Raw genomic sequence first — 17,988 nt, forward strand, 5'->3', positions numbered from 1 at the left:
AGTACCCCCTGAGCTTGTGTCTCTAGCTGCATATGTAGCAGAAGATGGCCTAATCGGCCATCACTGGGAAGAGAGGTCCCTTGGTCTTGCAAACTTTATATGACCCAGCACAAGGAAAGGCCTGGATCAAGTAGTGGGAGTGGGTGGGTAGGGGAGCAGGGGCAGGGGGGGGTATAGGGAACTTTCGGGATAACATTTGTACTGTAAATAAAGAAAATGATAATAATAATAATAAAAAAGAAGCCTAACACTCCTTAACGGGTGGATACATTTTACCCCAAGTGTGCCTGTGCCAACCTTCCCAACCATCAGCTCAAGTTATAGCAATTAATGTACATTTTACTCAAGGATGCTCTTCACTGTGAGTGGAAACTGCTTCATCCTAGAATGTATAAGCATCCTTTGAACGTAATAAGCTGAACGTGAAGAGAAGCAGCTGGGATGGTGAATAAACAATTGTGTCATTTGCTCAGCTCTCTGTAAGTCATAAAAATGTCTCCTAATTCAGATACATAGTATATCACAATATTCCCTATCTTCATGATGCGTTATATACTTCATCAGCACCATCACCAGAGCTACAGTACCCAGAATGTTTAAGGGCTTGAGAAGTGGGGGTTCTTCCGGTTTTTCTTTTCTTTTCTTTTCTTTTCTTTTCTTTTCTTTTCTTTTCTTTTCTTTTCTGGAAGCTGCCATCTTGAGTTTCAGCTCCTTTTTCATGCCTTAGGGCTGAGACGCAAATGTGTTCCACGTGAGTTTGAAATGAGACACTTTCACATTATCGGTCTAACGGAGGAAGCAAAGACATTCAGTTGCTTGACAGATACCTCCTAACCACAGCTAAAAGGAAATACTCTGTTCGTGAATAGAACGTTTTGTTGGGTTATTAGCTGCAGAGTCACTAAATGAAGATAAATTTGAAACTATTCATGACTTTAATTTTTTTTTTTCCAAAGTTCTATGACTTCCGGATTTGGGGAGAAGGCTTATTTGGCAAAGTACTTGGTGCTCAAGCATGAGAACCTGAATTGGAATCCTCAGGATCTACATTAAACCCTTAATAGCCGAGCATGGTAGCACATCTCTAGCTAGACTACAGTGCTGGAGCAGCTGGATTAGGCAGACACAGGAGGATCTTTGAAGTTCATTGGCCAACCAGCCTAGGAGAAGGAATGAGCTCCATGTTCAATGAGAGACTCAGTCTCAAAACATAAGGAGTAGAGCAATGGGGGAAGGCACCCAGATTCAATCTCTGCCCCCCCCCCCACCAACAAGACAGGAGCTCACACAACTCAGGCACTTGAAGGCAGGAGCTGATGTAGAAGTCATGGAGGAGTGCTGCATACTGGCTTGCTTCCGCTGGCTTGCTCAGCTTGCTTTCCTATAGAACCCAAGACTACCAGCCCAGGGATGGCACCATCCACAAATGAACACCTCCCTCCTTGAACACTAACTGAGAAAATGACTTACAGCTGGATCTCATGGAGGCATTTCCTCAAGGGAGGCTCCTTTCTCTGTGATAACTCCAGCTTGTGTCAAGTTGGCACACAAAACCAGCCAGTACAACATTCTAAGCAATTCATCAGTGAAGAGCCACGCTTTCATAGTTTTAAGTTTGAACGTTCTGCTCCAGTCCCTGGAACATTCTTCATCTCCCCTTCAGCCCCACCAGGATGGTACTTCCTCTTGAATGAACTATCTTAGAGTCTGGCTCCCCCGAAGATGTGCTTTATTCCTTGTTCTCTCAACTTCTTTGATCAGCATCCCCCATGATACTCCAGTGGTTGTACTAAATTTCTAAACATAGCTCCAGATGTGCAGTCTTTTGATCCTGCCCATAAGCACTTAATGGAAGGATGCTGGGCTGCTTGCTGCTAATCAGAGGGTTCTCTGATTGCTTTTTGGTCTTCTCCACTAAACTGAGTATTTTGAGAGCAGAGACCATTTCAACAATTTTTATGGTAAACATTGTGTTTGGGCGATAGTAGAAAAAATGACTGTTAAGTAGAAAATGAGTCCTTCTCTTGTGACACCCATACCCAGCTGCACCAACCTCCAGGGTATAATTAACTGAAAGATGAAATTAAGGCCTATAAATAGACTTATTCTGCAAGACAGCAGAGTCTTCTTAAAGCAAGTGATAAATAACTACCTTTCGCAATATGTAATATTATTTTTATGCACTACGAATATCTGTTATTTGATGTATAAACTACAATCTCAGTCTCCTATGTCTGTTTTCCTCCTATTGAAATCAATTTTCACTAAACTAGTGGCTTCTTTAATGCTTCTGGACTTTAGAACCTTCACAGAACTGTTAGCATTCATTTTATATTCTGTTTATAAAGGTTTTTGCATGTACCGTAATTTGATCCTACATTCTTGGACAAATTGAATTATTTTTTAATTATATTATCTAATACCTAGTGATACAAATTAATATCATTTTTTAAAGATTATAAACTTCCCCTTATGTTCTCCTGCCAAGATGAAAGGGCCACTTAGCCTGTTTCTTTTCAATTGGCAGGAAAATGAGAATGATGGTTATTGTTTTTTACCAGGGTTGCTGTCAGTGCCAGGTTCATGGTTATCTTATGAAATTTCCTTCACACAGTAGCCAGACCAAAAAAGTCAACCAGTTCAGGAGTATTACTTTATTTTTAATAAAGGTAATGCAAACTTTCAAAATATATTCTATGAAGAAGACACATGTATTAATCACAATTAAGGGTAGGCCCCATGTTCAGCAGTAGATGGCTAACACAGAACTAATTTTCACACACATCATACATGTACAAACACCATCTACTGAATAAAGAAGCTACTGTGCTGAAGGCAGAACAAGGCACTGATCTGTGGGTACAACAATGTCATTAGGGGTCAGAACAAGGCACTGCTCAATGGGTACAGCAATGTCATTAGGGGTCATTTTTATTGCTTATGTTTTCTTCTTTTTTTTAGCAAAATAATAACAGTATTAGGTTTCCCCCTAGGTTTATGCCCTATCTAGTCTCAGGTTTTTGGCCACTTTAGCAGCCAGGCATGTATTCTATCCCACAGAATGGACCATATATATAGTCAAAAAGTGGTTGGCTATTCTTATGGCATTTGTGCCACAATTGTACCAGTATATCTTGAAGGTAGGACACGATTGTAGGTCACAGGGTCTGTAGCTTAGTGACAGTGATGGTTAACTTTTTCTTCCCATAGCGTAAAATATCTTCAGCACTATGAACACTTGCCAATAGGGGTAAAGCTTCTATTAGTGACTTTCATAAATAAGTGTCATGTTCAGCAACAGGGCCCTAGCATCAGGTTGTAGAGGGCAACCAATAGCCTTGACAATAAATAGCCTGCGATGTTTGGGCATCCATGGGACCCTTTGACCAATGATTCAATAAGATGTAAAACCTGATGGAGGTTTTACTTGGTAGAATAAGGTGTCTAATTGGGCCATTGTCTTCCTCATTATACAATAACTCCATTTGAATTGTTCTACTATATGTGTATAAATTAGAAAGCTTTTTACCATAGTAGGTTTCCATATGGTTTTCCAAAAGGCCTTTAGCATTAGCTCTCCTCACCAGTATTTGCTCCTTTACAGTGTTCTCACATCCCTTTCTTCTTCTCTTCTAGTTTAACTCTCCATAACACTAAATCTATTTCCCCTTCCTTGGGAGATCCTCTACCTCCACTGCCTCCATCCCAGTACTTAACCCCTGTGATTATTCAGGTTGCAGCATAGATATCGAGGGTTGAAGAGCTAACATCCATATATGAGAGTAAATATATAACATTATTTATTAATTCTTATCATTGGTGCCTAATAATAGTTTACACAGAAAGCCTTTTGCTGTTCCAATGAGCTCAAGACCATTTCCTACTCGCCCTTCTATCAGATTTGGTATATCTGACATTATTTTGAGGTCTTTCATCCATTTGGAGTTGAGCTTTGCACAGGGTGATAAGTATGGATCTATGTAGATTCTTCTCCATGCATCCTCCAGTTTGCCAAGCACCATTTGTTGAAGATGCTTTCATTCTCCAATGAGAATTTCTGGCTTCTTTAAAAACTCAAGTGTCTATTGGTGTGAGTATTTATGTCGGGAACTCCAACTGGATTCCATTGGGTCAATATGCTTGTTCTTATGTCAATATCATGAAAATTTTATTATAACTCTGCAATACAATGTGAAATCTGGGATGGTGTTAACTCCAACAGTTCTTTTACTATTCAGGATGTTTTAACTATCCAGGGTTTTTGTGTTGCCACGTGAACTTGAAATTCTTTCTTTCTTTCTTTCTTTTTTTTTTTTAAAATTTTGAAGAACTGTGTTGACATTTTGATGGGGACTGTTGCTTTTGGTGGGATGGTCATTTCACAATATTAATCCTACTGATTCTTGAGCATAAACAACAAGTTGGGTCCATTGTTGGTGGTATCTTGATTATGACTAGGAAATAATAAAGTATAAGATGGACTTCTTTCCATCTTACAGTATTTTCTTTAATTTCTTAGTTTAATCTCATCTTAAATTTTTATTTGGCATTTTTTTTATAATAGTACACAAATGTGCACTTGTATAAACTGAGGCACGTGCTTCAATAGTTAACAGTTTTCTCTTTATGTTCTGATTCACATAGAGTGGAATTATTATTTCTCAGAATTTACCTGTTGTCTTAATGTAATATATTTTCTTATTAGCACTTTAGTTCTTCTTTTTCATTTTTGCTTTCTCTTTTTGTTTACTGAATTTCATTTACAGCCATTAGACTAACTGAAATTTCAACAGAAATATTTTTTACTTATAATTATTTTTATGTATTTTAACTACACTTGACCCCATCTCATATTTAGAGAAAAATTGCAGGGATACCCAGAAACATTTTTTTTTCTTGAATTATCTTAAGAGTTAATTTATAACATGAACATGCGCCACCCCTCATACTGTTATCCTACAACCCGCCATCTCCTGTATTCCCTTTTTTCTTCTTTATTAGAAAACCAACACAATTCTTCTCAATTACTCCTGAGAGTCACCTTAGCTCTTTCAGCTCTCTGTTTGTGCTCACTATAGCTCATTTGATCATCATCTATCATCTCTCCTTAATTCCTTTCAGACTGGAAATACCCCTTCTTCGAGATCCTTCTTAGCACAATATGATCTTGTAGTAAGTTCAGGCTCCATATATTTGGTTGGAATTCTGTAGAGAATATGGTAGGATTTTGTTTTGTTTTGTTTCCTTCCTAGAGCTTCCTCTTTAGTTTAGTCACATTCCATACAGTTCCAGTTTGTCTCATTACTAATCACATTAGTAACTTTGATCTCTTGATTAATAGGGGTCCTTTAGACTCTTCCTTCAATGAGTTGAGATCAAAGAAGAAAGAAACTACCTTTTGTTCACTCAGGATTTGGTGGTATATTTTGAAGTTATCTGTTTTGTCTTCTGGACAGTTGCTGCTGTCAAGTGAAAGCCATGCTCACCCCAAATATTCAGGCAAACTCATCTCAGATTTCATCCCTCTCTTGTCTGAATTAAAACAATCTACCAATGTTCTTGGTGGAAGAAGGAACAAAGAGAAGCAGCAGCTTGCTTTCCATATGATTGGCAGGCACTGCCTCCATCTCCCCTGATCTTAAGGCAAGGGAATTTGTACCTTTAAATTGCCTCCACTGTTAGCTGTATCTTGACTATGCCTAGACATAACAAAGCTTTAGGAAGCGAAGTAGTCATGTGCAAAGGTGACGGGGGGGGGGGGGGGTGTGCAGTGCTAACATGGCAAGACTTTCTTTTTGCCTTTGCCCAATGTGTTCTGCTAAAATCTCAAATATTTCTGTGATCAACATAAGCCTCACTATCTGGTTTGCTAATCTTTCAGTTTGGCCTGCCCCTGGATGTTTTCAGAAAGTAATCATAGTAACTAATAGTTTAAAAACCGAATAGCCACGCTATTCCAAAAATCAGTGTCACAGCCTGGTGGGCAATTGAGGCAGTTCATAAAAATTCTACGACTCTCTGCCTCTCTGCCTTCCTGGCCATGAAATGAAGACACAGAGTGTGACTTCTCCCTACAATACTGAGGATTAAGTGTAATCATACATATGAAAGAAAGTCTACGAACTGTAAAATTTTCTACAAATATGTTATTACACACCAGTCTATACTGTTAGGTGGTCCTAGTGACAGCTGCCATTTCCTAACTGTCCTCCCCACCCTAGACTCTGTGCTCCTTTTTGGGATCCAAACATCCCAACATATACTATCACCCTAATTTCCCTGAAGATCTGAGGGTTAAAGAATCCCTCCAATCTCATAGATAACTGTGGAAATCCAAACCCAGGTATGTCAGATTCCCACATCTGCCTACTTAACCAGAGATCCACATTCCCATCCTAACTCTTTCCTGTAGTCTGAGCCTCAGAACTACTAATGGAGAAAAATGACCCAAAAACTCTGTCATTCTTTATGAGTTATTGGCAAGCCTTTCTGTTATTGGTTCAAAATTTCCCAATATGGAAACCTTTCTATTTTAGGAGAAGCAGAAACCTCTTAACTCAGTAGTGACTCTGGACTCTGATTTTTCTGCCAACTCTTCCCCATCTTCTGAAGGAAGCAGATGCCTCTTGGTTCACTACTGACTCTGGACTGTCATTTATCTGCTAACATCTACCCCATCTTCAGTTTTGTCTCTTCTCTCTTCTCTCCTCTCCCCTCCTCTCTTTTTGCCTCTCTTCCCTCCACAAACATTTCTTATATTTTCATAAGTATCATTTCCTTTGTCTCTACCACTAGGTGAGAAATAAACAATTTAATTACAAAGTCTTAAAATCTTTAACCTTTTGAGGAATTAAATATGCATTCAGGTCAATGTATGGTCTATGTATGATAATTATTTAAGTAATAACATAGTCCTGTGAATTATTGATAAAATTTTACAAATACAGGCTTTGCTCTTTTCAATTCTTTCCAAGTTTACCTTGGTAGGCCTTTCTCAATTTTTCATGTACAAAACTAGTGATCTGACATGGGATTGTTATGGATCCTCAGCTAGACCAAAATTATCAAGAACAGTGATAACACCCTCTGAATTGTGAAATGTCTTTAGGAGTTTCTCTATTTTAAGTTCCCACAACTGAGATTGGTGTGAAATGCTGACTGCTAATGCTGAATGGAGTGAATGGCAGATGCAAATACAGCTTGGCAGAGTAAGATGAGGTCAGTACTGCCCTACGCCCTCATCAGCACCCATGTGCATTTAGCACTCAGGAACTCAAACTTGCATTGCACTGCCTACTAAGCATTTAAACACACCGAATTACATATGACACCATTGAGGACAATTGTTGGTTTGGGGAGCATTCTATGGTGTGTGTGTGTGTGTGTGTATGTGTGTGTGTATTTGTGTGTGTATTTGTGTGTGTATGTGTATATGTGTTTGTGTGTGTATGTGTGTATGTGTCTGTGTGTGTGTATGTGTGTGTGTCTGCGTGCATGTGTATATGTGTGTGTTTGTGTGTGTGTGTGTTCTATGAGATCTATGTGTGTACATATTTGTGTAGCTCCATGATTCAGCTAAACTTCTCACCAGCTAGCTCCAGAGATCTGCCTGTCCCCACCAGTGCTAGGTAACATATATAGGCCACCATGATTATCTTTTCTTTTGTGTGTTCTGAGGTTCTAAACTCAGGTCTTCATTTTATTTACTGAGTCACAAAATAAATAACTTTAATAACTAATATATATATACATATATATAGTTTATGTTGAAAATTAATGAACTCAAATCAACTCTGTATAATAATAAATTTACAAAAATTAAAAATATAGCCATCTTCTTACATCTTTCAAATAATGGTGAAAAAATGATGGCCATAATTTTTCTGAATGAGTTTCCCATTATGTTTTATAAACAAACATAATGTCACAGCAACTTACTGTCTTATACAGTGCTTAGTAACCGTAAATAACTGACATAAAATTCTTGCGAAGAAACTAGCCCAAGTTTGGGTTTTCTCTCTTACTTTTCGTCTTTGCAATTTATTTGAGTCCAAGAATACCTTCATTTTTGACCTAAATTTTTTAATAGCCTTTGTGTTTGTGTTCTATTTTAAAAGTTATTTTGAGCAGCCCCAATAACTGCAGTCAATTCTGTGTTCAAATATCATGAATTAACAGACACAAGTGGACTCACAGCAACCCCATAGGTTTAATATGATAGTAGCTGGTTCGGGGGGGGGGGGTAATCCCTTGGGAAAATGTCTAGGAAAAAATGCTGGAAATTAGCTTCCTTGTCATTTTAATACAGTATAGAAAGGTCACTCTGCTTTCCTAGACCTCATTCTAAGCAATTTCCTGAGGAGTCACGGGTGGAGGAAGGGGGTTGGGGGAGGGAGACACTGGCAAACAGAAGTGTTCTTACTTCCTGTGGAACTAGAAGATCAACCTCCTGCTCTAGCTATGGACACTGAGTTTGGTTTCTGCACCAGAAACCATTTCCTTTCTCAGAGATCCAATGGGTTGGGGAAAGAAACGTGAAATATTGTTTGACAAGCTACCCCAGGGACTTTTGCATATTTCTGCCTGTGTTCTAGAACTCTGGTGTTAGTTTGAGATACATAATCTCAGGATATGATTCAGAAGCTAGGGTGAACGCTCTATTTCTGTGGATTCTTCTCTATATTAGTAGCACTCGGTCATGTAATTAAAACACTATATTTTACTTTAATTAAATTTTATGAGGATTTTTGAGAGACTTTGAGATAAGGGGTAAAATCTTAACTTTCCTAAGTACTGAAAATGCTCTTCAACTGTTAAACATGAAGCCACTTAAAACTTGGGAAATAGAATAGAGCTACTCAATTGATTATATTTAATTTGGGGTTGAGTTGATCTTGACAGAAACTTTATTTAACTTAAGAATCATCTGCATAGAGAATGTCCCTTTTATCCTGCCTTGACAAAATATTTACTCTTTTCTCAAAGGTATCAGATACACACGGGACTTCAGCATTCTATCATTAGACCTACCCAGCCCAACTGTCTACCTCTGGACAACGCAACCCTACCTCAGAAACTGAAGGAGGTCGGCTATTCAACCCATATGGTTGGGAAGTGGCACCTGGGATTTTACAGAAAAGACTGCATGCCCACCAAGAGAGGATTTGATACCTTTTTTGGCTCCCTTTTGGGAAGCGGTGATTATTATACACATTACAAATGTGACAGTCCTGGGGTGTGTGGCTATGACTTGTACGAAAACGACAACGCGGCTTGGGACTATGACAATGGCATCTATTCAACACAGATGTACACGCAGAGAGTACAGCAAATCCTAGCTACCCGTGACCCTACAAAACCTCTATTTTTATACGTGGCTTACCAAGCTGTCCACTCACCACTGCAAGCCCCTGGCAGGTACTTTGAACACTATCGATCCATTATCAACATAAACAGGAGGAGGTACGCAGCCATGCTCTCCTGCTTGGATGAAGCAATCCACAATGTGACCCTGGCCCTAAAGAGGTATGGTTTCTATAACAACAGCATTATCATTTACTCCTCAGATAATGGTGGGCAGCCCACAGCAGGAGGAAGTAATTGGCCTCTCAGAGGTAGCAAAGGAACATATTGGGAAGGAGGCATCCGGGCAGTTGGCTTTGTGCATAGCCCACTTCTAAAGAACAAGGGAACGGTGTGTAAGGAACTTGTGCACATCACCGATTGGTACCCAACCTTGATTTCACTGGCTGAGGGACAGATTGATGAAGACATTCAGCTAGATGGATACGATATCTGGGAGACCATAAGCGAAGGTCTTCGTTCACCCCGAGTGGATATTTTGCACAACATTGACCCTATCTACACCAAGGCGAAAAATGGCTCCTGGGCAGCAGGCTATGGGATCTGGAACACCGCAATCCAGTCGGCTATCCGGGTACAACACTGGAAACTGCTCACAGGAAATCCTGGCTACAGTGACTGGGTCCCCCCTCAGGCTTTCAGCAATCTGGGCCCAAACCGGTGGCACAATGAGAGGATTACCTTGTCAACTGGTAAGAGTATCTGGCTTTTCAACATCACGGCTGATCCGTATGAGAGAGTGGACCTATCCAGCAGGTATCCAGGCATTGTGAAGAAGCTGCTGCGGAGACTGTCACAATTCAACAAGACTGCGGTGCCCGTCAGGTACCCCCCAAAGGATCCCAGAAGCAACCCTAGGCTCAACGGAGGAGTCTGGGGTCCGTGGTATAAAGAGGAAAACAAGAAAAAGAAGACAAACAAAACCAAGGCTAAGAAAATGCAAAAGAAAAAAAGTAAGGCAAGGACGAGGAAGCAGCTGGCAGCTCGCTCCTCAACAAAATGCCACCCAAGTGTTGCCACTGGCTAAATGCAAAACTTTCTGCCTTGGCTAAACTTATATTGCCTGGTTTCTAGGTAATTCAGAGGAGCTGGCTCAGAAATACCTCGGCCAACCGCCTCGGGCTTGTTTTCACATTGATCTGTGCCAGAGACTTCTGGTTCCTGGCTACCACATGGACAAAAGTACCCTCCTGGGTGCCAGAGGCTATGCTCCTGCAGGCCACACAAGGAGGAGAATGCAGTTATTTATTTATCCCTAGTCTGTGTAAACCGTGATGAATCATGAGTCAGTTGACCAAACAGAATGCTTTGAATCCTTTGAATCACGAGAGGAGCTGTGACCCACCTTGTACTTGAGTGCAGAGTAATTACAGGGTAACATGATTTAAAAATGACTTTTGATACTTTTAATGCCCTCAGAGGTTTTATCCCCTCAAAGGTCTAAAAACTGTGCTTCTAATGAAAAAAAAGGGGGTGGGGCATGTATCACATGAAACTTGGGCTTTTAAGCTAATTCTATTTAGTATTGCTCTGCCTGTTGTCTGAGAAAAAGCTGTTTCTCTTCGTGGACAGCTTGTATCTCATCTTATCCTGCTTAAAGAAACGGCAGATAATGTCTGAACATTGCCAGAAATGAATGTAACTACATCCCAAACACTTTGATAGAACAAGAATTTCAATATAAAGTGCCTAATTTATTTCTCGAAAGAGTTACACAAGTGATCTTGATTATTTTATTTTTAGGTTCTACATTAGAATTTTACTTCAGTTCTTTAAGGTTACTAAGCACTGTAATACCATAAGTTACTGTAAATCTTATTTTTGTTCATAAAATATAAGAGGAAACTCATTCAGAAAAATTACAGCCATCATATTTTACCATTATTTGGATGTTAGAAGATGAATATATTTTTAAATTTTTGTAAATTTGTTGTTATACAGAGTTGATTTGACTTTACTGTCTCCAACATAAATATTTATGTATATTAATTATTAAAATGATTTATTTTATGGCATTAGTGTGGCTTTCCTGATTTAATTTTTAGACTTCCAGAAACAATCATATTATTCATTTTGACAAATAAAAATCTTTTTAGTGTTTTTAGATGCCCAGGCCGGCCTTGAACTTGTGATTATGAATGTATACCAGCTTGCCTGATAACAAGCAAATATCTTTGCAAATAGGCATTAGAAGAGATAGTGTACTAACATAGTAATAAATAAAGATTTTGCAAATGAAGAGATTTCTCCCCATGTGGTCACTGCATTGAGAACAGTGTTCTGTTATTGATAAATAATATTTATGATGACCCTGCTCTTTCATAGAGTACAGAGTTGGGGAAAAATAGAAATGGAAAACACAGATGATATGAGGCCTACTGTGGAACATGAGAGGATTAAAGAATGATGGTCTCTAATGGAGCTAACCACGGGGTCATGGAGCCGCAAGTGTCCTGGCGTGGAGCTTTCTTGGCATGTGCTCTCTTAATGCAGAAGGCATGAAGCCACACTTGAAGAGCCACAGACAACAGTAACTGTGGCTAAGAACCAGGATCAGACAGGCGGTGATGGAGGAGTTGGGCAGAGCCTGCACCATTTACCATGCAAAGATGAGAAAACGGAGTCTGCCCTCCTTGGTTCTGCAAACCTGTGGAGGCATCTGTGAGCAAGCACTGAAACTGCACTAAAATGGGCAAGAGGGGTAAAAAAATGCTTAATTTTACTATTTTGTTTCTAAAGAGTAATGCTCCATCTTGCTATATAGCATTTCCTGAAGTTTTGTCTTATAGGAACAGAATCAATACAGGTCTTACTTGGTAGAATGCAAAATGGTGCTGTGGCTTACATAATATAAGGATTTGCTATATTATAGCTATTTAGAAGAACAATAGGTTTAAAAAAAAAATCCTTGGTTGATCCACACATGTTACTGCACACCTTTAATCCAGATCTTGGGAAGTAGAGGCCAGTGGATCTCCCTGAGTTCAAAACCTGCCTAATCTGAATAGCAATTTTCAGGCCAGACAGGGTTCTATAGACCCTGGGAGAAAAACAAATAGAAACAAAAACATTAAAACATTAACTAACTGTATCTTTTTTTTTTTTTTTTTTTTTTTTTTTTTTGGTTTTTCAAGACAGGGTTTCTCTGTATAGCCCTGGCTGTCCTGGAACTCACTTTGTAGACCAGGCTGGCCTCAAACTCAGAAATCTGCCTGCCTCTGCCTCCCGAGTGCTGGGATTAAAGGCGTGCGCCACCACGCCCAGCTAACTGTATCATTTTAATGCATACTTTTTCAAAGCCTACTTGGCATTATAATTACAAGAGATAAAAATTTCTACATAGCCTTTTGCCATTTATTTTATCATAAAAATTCTTTATAATTCATTATATTGGACTAGGATTCTGGCAGACTGTAAAATTGCTGCTACAAGCATACAATCTTACCATGCACTCTTCTGTATGTTCCTAGTATAGCAGAGGGGCCAACAAAAGGATCAAAGAGGTAAATTAAGATTGTGAATTCTAACCTACACTGGAGCCCAGTAAGCGTTACCAATTGTGGTGGAATTATTGGTTCCCTATAAATAACCGTAAATTCTTAATACTGAATACAAGCCAAAAGTTTCCTGACAGGAAATGGCTCTAGAATTATCTGTTGCTACTTTGAAAATACATTTATTTATTCTTTGTGGGGCTTGCACATGTAGACAATGTATTCTGATCACCCTACCCACTCCCACAGCACTTCTTCTTTTCCCCATAGGTCTCCCTCCTGCCCTTTGCCCGTGGTCCTGGGTGGACTAATGAAGAAAAGTCTCTTTGTCTCATTCTCTGGAAACTAAAAAGAATGAATGAAATTGTTTCCCATGCACTCTCAGCAAATCACTTTGCATCCCCAGGTGGCTCAGAAGGGATGCACCTTCCATCCTACGCCAGCTCTGTACCCCATTGCCTGCTGTTCCCTTCAGGCTAAGGGCTCTGGATGCATTTCTCTGCTGCCTGTGGCTTTCTCAAGTATAAACTATGTCACTTAGGACTTCTGATCCTTTACTGAGGATGACCAGAGAAATCCCCACTGGCTTTGCCCGGGAAATAATTTGTGGAGGTGGCTATTTGGACAGGATGGGAATGGAGATTAAGAATGGTTTCTTCAAACAACAAAACCAATAACAAGACAGCTTTGTACGAAGCTTAGTCTGGAATCACAGCGATCTTACCTGTCTAGTCTACTGCAAAGACTCATTCATCTGCATTTATATTCCTTTTCTCACTTTCCTAAATATTGATGAATATTATAATTTTCTTGATCAAGGTTCCATTAAAGATCTTCACTGGGAAACTGTGCCGCAGAAAGTTGAATAATTATAGTTAATATATTTTATATTTTGAGTCTCCAAAGAATTTGCCTTCAAGATTGATTCTTCTTATTTGTAATACTCATAAGCATGTAAATTGTGACTGTGCAGAAGTTGCCAGGAGGAAATTGCCTAACCCAGCAAACAAATCTGCACATGATAAGCCAGTAGCTATTTTGTTTCTTAAGGGGGAAAACACATCACAATATTCATTTATTTAACAGCTCTTTACAATGGTTTGCCCTTTTGCGGGTTACTTTCTAGCCGAGGACTTTCTAGCCAAATAAATACTCAATAAATAAAAAACAAACAAACCAAAACACAGGTTAGTTAGGTGCTGAAAAGAAAATTCCTATAAAAGACCTAAGGATTACAGGAAGAACTCATTTAAAGCATGTGTAATCACTCATTGACGCAGCATCTGTTAAGTGCCATAGAAGTGACATACACAAGGGTAGGGTGACAACAGCAGACAGGATCCAATGATCCCTGCTGCATCCATCCTCCCAGAAGACAAAAGCACAGCATCCCCAGCCCCCAGCCACATGACCCACGTTTCCTCTTGCTCTCTCTCAAGGTTGTTTCACACTGTCTTACAAAGGCTGATGTGTCTGTTCATCTACATCAACATTACCACTATATCCAACCACACCCCAAACTCGATGCTTTCAATATAGACTTGAATGAATAAGTAAAATCATATACTCTACATTTGTTTATGTTTCCTTTTTTATTTCTTGTATGAGGGTTTCATAGTTTAGAAACAGAACTAATTATCTTTTTTTCTTCTTCTTGAGACAGTGTCTCTCTACGGAGTCCTGACTGTCCCGGAACTTGCTGTGTAGACTGAGTTGTCCTTGAACTCCCTGTGACCCTCCTACCTCCTATCTGCATCCCAGGTGCTGGGATCTCAGGAGTACACCACCATGATGGCCAGGTTTCCTTTTTACTTTAAAACAATGTCTCATATAGCCCAGGATGTACAAATGCACTTAACTAAACTATATGAGGATGATGGCTCAGTAACAGTTCTATTGCAATAAAGAGACACTATAAAGGAAGTCAACTCATAAAAGAAAGCATTTCATTGGGGTCCATTTACAATTTCAGAGGATCATTCCACTACTGTTATGGCAGGGAACACAGGAATAGACAGGCAGGCATGGTGCTAGAGAAGTAGCTGAAGCTTATATTATACCTACAAGTTGGAGGCAGAAAGGGACTGGGTAGGGGTGAGCCATTAAACCTCAAAGCCTCTCCTAGTGACACTCCTCTTCCAAAAGATCACACCTCCTAATCCTTCCTTAAAAATCCATCACCTAAAAACAAAACATTCAAATATATGGGCGTATGGGGTCCTGTCTTATCCATATACCACAGTGATCTTGAACTTCTGTGTGAGGCAGTGGACCCTGAGAAGAAGTCTGGTCCTCAGTGGATCTAAAGCTTGAAGCCCTGCAGACACCCTGAAGGGACCAGAGGAGCTTCGCTTGCTCCCAGTACCAGGCTTCTGTCTCATAGCCACAGTCCCCAATAGATTTGGGGCCATCAGTAGCATAAGGGCAACACCCAAGCCCTTCCATATGTAGATGAGGCATCCCTAACATCTCAGACCAAAACAATAGGAAAAGAGAAGTGACCTTTGGTCTTGTAGGCTCAAGACAGAGGTCTCCAAGCTCATGTGGTACCTAGCCAATAAGATTCCCTTCCCAGACATTCCTCCCTGCAAAAGATATTTAAACTAAGGCCCACCCTGAGAAGTGGGCTATGGATTTAAACACCCACTTTCCACCATGACAATAAGCGCCTCAGAACTTTTCATCAGGAGACATGAAGAAGGCCTTTGTCTACAGAGCTTCAGTATAGTCTCCCGTGGAAGGCCTCTCTTCCTTCCCAACCTCTACCGCCACCAAGCCTGCCACTTGTCAACCCAAAGACTCTCCCTGTGGGGCCAGCCAGAGCTCCCTTTCCCACCTTCCCCGGCACCAGGTTAGACCCAGCCAGTGGGCCCCACTCTGTTCTTAGCTTTTCTGCAACTGCCAGTGGTTCACGGTTGTCCAAGAGCCTAAGAACCCCACAACCCTGACCCAGGCCCAGGGACACCCCCCCCCCACGAGCCAGCCTGCTTTTCCACTTCTCAAATTGAGTTTTCCCACCCCAGAGCAGTGCATCTGCTTGAAGCCCCAGACACCCTGAAGGGATGTCTACCCCTACAGCTCAACAACCCTCTTGGCAGCGTCATTGGATAACTGTCTTCATTCTGCCTCCCCAAGTGGCCGTGCACTTTGGTGAAGAGGACAAGGGACCCCCACCCCCACCCAACCCTAGAATCCTGCCTCTACTTCTAAACATGCTGGGATTACAGATGTGTGCCACTGTACCTAGTTTAGAATTAATTATATTTAATAGCATTCCTCATAATAACAAAATTGACATAAAGTACATAAGTTTCTAGCACTATAAAAAACTTGTTTACTGGAACAGTGTCTCTCAGTCAAAAGCTCGGCAAAAATCAAATAAAATGGAGAGCAAATTTTATCTATATCATTTTTATTTCCTCATAACACAGAACATTGCCTTTCTAACATAGCTTTGAGTATTACAAAATGCACTAGCTATAAGCAATCTCCAGGAAACAAACAGGGGCTGAAATTGTGAATGATTTGTTTGTACCATTTTGGGAAAGGAAAAAAAAAATGTAATTATCAGATAAACTTTTGTGTCTCCATAGGGATATGGAAACTAAATGGTTTATGGTTCACATCTTGGTTTTGTTTGGTTTTCTTTGTTTGTTGTTTGTTCATTTGTTTGTTTTTGCAAAACTCTCCAGCTTGACATGACTAAGAATCCTGGTTTTGGAAAAGATATGCCCCTTCTTTGGCTCGTACCTTTTTTTTTTTTTTTTTTTTTTTTTTGAGACAGGGTTTCTCTGTGTAGCCCTGGCTGTCATGGAACTCACTCTGTAGACCAGGCTGGCCTCGAACTCCGAAATCTGTCTGCCTCTGCCTCCCAAGTGCTGGGATTAAAGGTGTGTGCCACCACGCCTGGGCCTGGCAAGATATGCCATTCTTATTCATATTACTGGCTGGACATCTGAATGACATTGATTCATTGACTGGCATCATGATGTTCTAGGAAGTTACAGAGTTTAAACTATACCTACCCAAATATTGACTGCACTTATCTGATTTAAAATTTCCTTTCTCTCAAATTTGTCACAATCTTGTCAAAGTCTCTGTCAACTGGAAAATACAACTGCAGGGTACAATAAATCTCCACATTAAAATGTAATAACAGAAAGGCTCATTAGAAATAGCCTGCCTATTTACTACCTGCCTATTTTTTTCTACTGATAATTAAGTGGGAAACATGCTATTTCACAGTAAAATGTGTCTTCTAGATAAAAATTCAAACCCAGTCATCAATGTGATTACGTCATATGAATCCTCCCGGGATCAATGCTTTCAGGATTAAAGTTCCTTCTGTACTGAGAGCTGACTGAAGAGTGGCATCAACTGACATTCAAATTCTAAACAACTATGAAATTCCAATAAACAAGTATGGGGTCAAAAGGAGACGTTTGTCTGTGCCTTCTGAACGTGTCCTGGAGTGAACTGCTAGCCTGTTTAATAGGAAAAATACACAAATGACTATGTGCACAAAAGTATTCACGAAGTGAAGGTATATGTACCAGGGAGACATGATGCTGATTCCTCTACACCCTACAAGGGAAAGGAAAAGGCAGAATGCAGACAGTTTGGGGGAGAAAGGTTAGTGATATATAGAAGAATCAGTGGACTTGGAGACACTTTAAAGGGCGGAGTCTATTGTGCCAGCAGAACAAAGGATTGCAAATAATACTTTGAAAGACCAGAATAAACAAGATCAAAATAGTAGAAGAAAGTGTTGTGTGACAATGGTTTGTAAAGGTTGTATGCAAGATCTTATTCTAAAATTCAACAGGCTGTATTTACATTTTTATTCATATGTATATATATAATTAAGTATGTTATATATATTTAAAGAAGAGACCATAAATAATAGAGGGTGTTTGGGAAGACATAAATTAGAGGAAAGAGTGGTAAATGATGTAAATATTATATATATATATATATATATATATATATATATATATAATATTTTATATATTTATATATATAAATTGTTGGGTCCTGCCTTTTACAGGGACGCCGGAGTACAGCAGCTGGAGCGCACCAGACCAGCCAGAACACAGCGTCCTCGAACCGCCCACTGTCACCGCCCACCGTC

The 17,988-nt window shown here is 39.8% G+C and overlaps 1 protein-coding gene across 1 annotated transcript in view; it reads left to right on the forward strand.

The window, feature by feature from the left end:
- Positions 1 to 11,376, forward strand: part of Arsj (arylsulfatase family member J) — a 65,438-nt gene extending 54,062 nt beyond the window's left edge. Inside the window, exon 2 of the mRNA XM_021196685.1 lies at positions 8,986 to 11,376. Within this exon, the coding sequence (XP_021052344.1) occupies positions 8,986 to 10,390 (1,405 nt within the window). The 3' untranslated portion in view covers positions 10,391 to 11,376. The remainder of the gene's footprint in view (positions 1 to 8,985) is intronic.
- The last annotated feature ends 6,612 nt before the right edge of the window (positions 11,377 to 17,988 follow it).

This window comes from Mus pahari, chromosome 4 (assembly GCF_900095145.1).
Source record: "Mus pahari chromosome 4, PAHARI_EIJ_v1.1, whole genome shotgun sequence".
Lineage (NCBI taxonomy): Eukaryota > Metazoa > Chordata > Mammalia > Rodentia > Muridae > Mus > Mus pahari.